Source organism: Camelus bactrianus, chromosome 23, assembly GCF_048773025.1.
Source record: "Camelus bactrianus isolate YW-2024 breed Bactrian camel chromosome 23, ASM4877302v1, whole genome shotgun sequence".
NCBI lineage: Eukaryota > Metazoa > Chordata > Mammalia > Artiodactyla > Camelidae > Camelus > Camelus bactrianus.
The window spans coordinates 30136136-30141161 of record NC_133561.1 but is presented as its reverse complement, the minus strand read 5'-3'; the positions used below and the strand labels follow the sequence as shown (position 1 = coordinate 30141161).

The 5026-nt window shown below is 52.5% G+C and overlaps 1 protein-coding gene across 1 annotated transcript; it reads right to left on the bottom strand.

Moving 5' to 3' along the window:
• Window positions 1-313: 313 nt before the first annotated feature.
• Window positions 314-4067, bottom strand: IL10 (interleukin 10). The gene is given in 5 exon segments (NM_001303520.1): window positions 314-423; window positions 1481-1546; window positions 2594-2746; window positions 2989-3048; window positions 3861-4067. Coding segments are annotated over 5 exon segments (537 nt in total). The 5' UTR covers window positions 4026-4067; the 3' UTR covers window positions 314-330.
• Window positions 4068-5026: the final 959 nt, after the last annotated feature.

Below are 5026 nucleotides of genomic sequence, written 5' to 3'. Positions count from 1 at the left end.
TTATATAACTTAAATTTTTCTCAAAACACTCAAATACCACAGGGCATCATCACCCTATGGAAACAGCTTAAACACAGGTGAAAATAATAAATATTGAAACAAGTACAATATCAGGCTTCTTTCTAAATAGTTCACAGAGAAGCTCAGTAAATAAATAGAAATGGGAGTTGAGGTAACAGAAGTAATAAATATTCTAGGAGAGGTACAACAGGACCCTCCAAGGAGCTGCTTCTGCCCTCCCAGTGACCGGGATCGGATTTTGGAGATCTCCAATTTCTGTCCTAGAGTCCAGGAGAGTTGCAGCCCGGAGGTTTTGTTGCCTAGAACGCTTCAGTTCTTCATCTTCATTGTCATGTAGGCTTCTATGTAGTTGATAAAGATGTCGAACTCACTCATGGCTTTGTAGACCCCCTTCTCTTGGAGCTGTGTAGCGAAATATGAAATGTTCAGTGAAAACCCCATCTGAGCAAGTAAGTGGGTCCCCCTCCTTGGATGGGCATGAGCCTGGGGCCCATGTGTTGGGAGGTGAGAGGTGAACCCCGGGACCCTGAGAATACGTCTGGCTGCCTGGGGAGAGGCCGTGCACTGGCCTGGAACGTGGCCAGCGGGCAGCAAGAGGAACATTCCCTGTGTGAAGCACAGTCTTCCAAATGGTGCCTTTTCAACAGTTTTGAAGGTCATGTGCTCGCATGATGTTTATTCAAAATTTGATGAAAAGACATTAGAGGAACCACTTTGAAAGCGAAACGGTGAGTGAGAGGAGCCTTTTTTAGGTTTATGCTCCCCTACCCATGGATTGAGCAGGCCCTGCCCTGCTGCTCTGGCCTCATGTGGGGGGATTCATGCCCCCTGATGTTGGAACCCTGCCCAGCGTCTGTCCCCAGCCCACCGAGAGGACATAGGCCCCGTGGCTTCTGGGAAACGGGGCCTGAGAGTTCACGGACAGTTGGAAGCGTGAAACCCTGCTTGATCTGAGCTGAGATTCTCAAGCATCTTGGGAAGTGTGAACCGCAGGTGGAAGGAGGTGGGGACCAACTCCAGAGAAGGGAGCATTCGGCTTCCTGCTCTGAGCTTGGGGGAGTTCGGGCTGAGCCCCTGGGTGTGTTTGTAAGTGAACATTCACGTGCCGGCTTCCTGCACGTGTAGCTTCGGCCTAGATTCCCAACCAGCTACTTTCTGTTTCCTTTGTCACTCTCCCCAGCACCCTGCTCACTGTGTTCACAGCTGGCTGGTCGGCCCAACCCGCAGGCCTGCCAAGGCGGGGAACAGTCATTTAGAAACCCCCAAAGTCACTTCACAGAAAGCAAATATAACTGAGGCGGCAGCTCCTCACTGGCTGAGGAGGTCACACCATGTGTCAGGTTCTCACACTGCCTCGGAGCCAAAGACAGGGCCTGCTTAGCACCCGCCAACCTCCGCCCCTCGGGAGTGGGGAGAGGTCACATTCCCCCAGCCCTCCCTGCCCAGCATCCCAGCTCACCTTACTGAAGACACTCTTCACCTGCTCCACCGCCTTGCTCTTGTTTTCACAGGGGAGAAATCGATGCTGTGGGAGGAAAGAGAAAGTGTGAATGATACCGGCTCCCAGCTCCTGGGTCCACAGCGCTTGGGGGACAAGCTTGTGGCGTGAAGAGGCCAGACTCATCTTGAATGCCTACCCTCCAGAGCTCCTGGGGCCGACGAGGAGCCTACCTCCTCTTTCCCTGCCCTGGACAGAGAAGAAATATCGCCCAAGGGATGAAACATGTTTCTCCTCCTTGAAGCTACTCCTGGATGTTTACAAGGCTGCCTCAAAGCCCAGGTCTGGGAGCTGCCTCACCTGGCAGGTCACAGAGCCGACCAGAGTGCCGAGCCAGCCGTGTGTCCTGTCCTGCTTCTCTGCCCTGTCCCTGTCCTGCAGTCCCGGCCACGAGGACCATTTCTAAGTCCCAGAGGAATAGAGACAGTCTCAGCTCTGCTGGTCAACCCCCTTTGCATAGTCCTGTCCTACAAATAGAAACCCAATGATTTCTCAGTACTGGCGAGGGAACAGAGGAAGCCAGTGGTGACGGTATCAATTCAACTGGAGAAATAACTTATTCTGGGGAATTATTCATAGACACTAACCTGGAGGTGAGGAGGGCCCTGGCCCCTCGAAAATACTGGGGGAAATCCTGGCAGTCATTTGGGCCCCACTTGGAGCTCAGCTTTTAAAAGGTTAAGAATAAGAGGAAAGCAGTTTTCTCTCCTGGGACTCTCACCTCTGGCCCCTCCTGGGGACCCAGGGCCTAGGTTCGCAGGGACGAGAGAGCCCCAGATGAAGCTCTGAGCTCTGGGGCCCTTTCATGAAGAGAGGGGAATAGCTAATAACCCACAAATGACTCACAAATAACAGGAAAGCTGTTGCAAATCTTCACATGTAAATGCCTTAGCGGCCACCCCCACCCGCAGCTTGGAGAGAAATGAGCAAGAAAGAGGACTCCTGCCCAGAGCATGAGCGTGCCTGCCAGCCTGGGCCTCTGTGTCGGGGTGCGAGCCCGTTCGGAGGTGGCGTTTCTGGAAGAGTCGCCTGGCAGGAGCCGCCTGGGAGGGGAAGAGCTGGTCTGCTACTTACACAGCGACGCAGCCTCAGTCTGAGGGTCTTCAGCTTCTCCCCCAGGGAGTTCACATGCTCCTTGATGTCAGGGCCGTGGTTCTCCGCCTGTGGCATCACCTCCTCCAGGTAAAACTGGATCATCTCCGACAAGGCTTGGCAACCCAGGTAACCCTAAGGGCGGAAGCCAGGGTGGGTGGTGACTGGGAGGAAGGGCTACCGCTGGAGAGGACAGCTTTGTCCCTGGGGAGCTTCCTAAGTGGCCGCCTCCCCCCATGGCTGAGCACCCCTCCCCCTCCCTCCGGCGCTGGCGATGTGCTGAGTTAAGATCTTCCCACTTCTCCTTTTCAAAGCGAAGGAAGCAGGTCCTTGCAGGCCAGAAACTGCTCAGTCCCCCACACCCACCCAGCCCTCACCTTAAAGTCCTCCAGCAGGGACCTGGTCAACAGCATGTTGTCCAGCTGGTCCTTCATTTGCTGCAAGAAGAACAAAAGGAGAATGAACCCGAGGTTTGGGGAAAATACTGAAAATGACTGTCTTTCCGATTCCACTTTTCTTTGTAGAGTTTTTGATTTTTAATCAAGGCGTCCCCGGCCCCAAAAGGGAAAAGAGAACTTTCAAAACAGGACATGCGACAGTGCCGGAGCCCTTCGTTAAATCAGGTCCTTCCCCTCGGGATCAAGTTATTTTAAAAATCGGGCTGATTTTGAAGGCAAGGCAGAAGCTTGCTGGGGTCCTGGTCTTCTCTCTGCAGGGCCAGGTCGGGTGTGAAGGGGCCCCCATGCCAACCCCCTCCCTCCTCAGTGCCCTTTGCTTTTCTGCTGTTGATGTCCAGCGGCAGCCCTGAAAGGTCTCTGGGAATGCGAGGCACCTCCTAATGCAGGTTTCCTCCCTCTATGGCGCTTCCCCAAACCGCCCGTCTTTCAGATTCTGGAAGCCTTCTAAGCTGAGGCAACATATGTTTCCCTGGCACGGGGAACACCTCCAGTCAGACCCTCTGTGATCTCTCCCAGCCAGTGTAGTATCAAGCGGCAGTGGAATCTTAGAGAAATTTCCAGGCATGGGAGAGATAGTGCATTTACCTTTTTACGGCAGCTTTACCTGCACAATTTGCTGCATCACCAGGGCTGGGATTAATTCACTGAACCCACAGCTTGGCCAGGGACCCTCTTAAGAATTGAAGTTTCAGGGGAATGGGTGCTGGGGATGGAGGTGCAGGAGGTTCTAAGAATTCCTGCTGAATGTGTTGTTCAGGGAGTCCCGGGGGCAGGAAGGGCATGATACTCACAAAGAAAGTCTTCACCCTGCCAAAGGCGGCTCGGAGCTCCCGGAGCATGTGGGGCAGGCTGGCTGGGAAGTGGGTGCAGCTGTGCTCAGACTGGGTGCCTTGGTCTTGGCTGGCTGCCACTCCGGCCAGGAGGATCAGGCAGCAGAGCAGTGCTGAGCGGGGCATGGTGGAGCTGTGTCTTCTTCGTCGAGTCGGACTTGTGGTTTGATTTTGCAAGATCAAGCCCCTGTTGTGTAGACCTTCACCTACTGTGTCCCCCTTTTATATTGTGGTTCAGTGAGGCCTCCCCATTCATAAAAAAAAGCCACAGTGTTACATATTTCCTGGCAAAGGTTTTTTTCTGATTCGAGCCCCTCCCTTCCCTTAGACCTTTCCAAAGTTTTGCATTCATTGAACCTCTTACTCAAAGTTTTAATTTTTGCATCATAAGCAAAAGAGATGTTTGAAAAATGAACTTCTGCATATGGCTATTTTAGGAGATGCTACCTCTCTCTCTCCCTTTTAAAATAATTTTTCAGCTTTTCTTAATAAAAAAAAGTTGATTTCCTGGTGTGAACAGCTGTTCTGTGCGCAGAGACCCAGAGCTGCGGCTTCCATTCACGTGTCCCTAGGTCACAGTGACGTGGACAAATTTGCCATTCCAGAATACACTGGGATTGAGAAATAACTGGGTCCCCTTCCTAACCTGGGTTGAATACTCAGGGCTTCTCCTTGCTGAATTGAGTAGTCACCTCTCTGGGCCTCAGTTTCCCCAAGTGCAAACAAGGGTGTAAGCTAAATATCCTCAAAGCTGCCTTCTGTTTTTTTTTTATTTTCTGTTCCAGGACCTCCCCTTAAAGAGGCTGGCTTCCCACAGGACAGGCAGGGAAATGGGAGATGCTCCAGGCTCCTTCTCTGGCTCTAAGTTCATTTAGACTCTCAGATCCATGCCTCTAGCCTCCTTGGCCATCTTGGTCCTTGGGGGAAGTTAATAATAAAAGTAGTCCGTGCTTACCGGGGGCTGTACCTGCCAGTCGCTGTGACCCTCATCTCCACTTTCTAGTGAGCAAACCAAGACACAGAGATGTTCAGGACTCTGACCAAGGTTACAGGTATGCTGAGCAAGGGAGCCAAAGCCTGCACCCAGGCTTGTCTGCCATAAACACCACACCCCTTCCCCTTCTCCA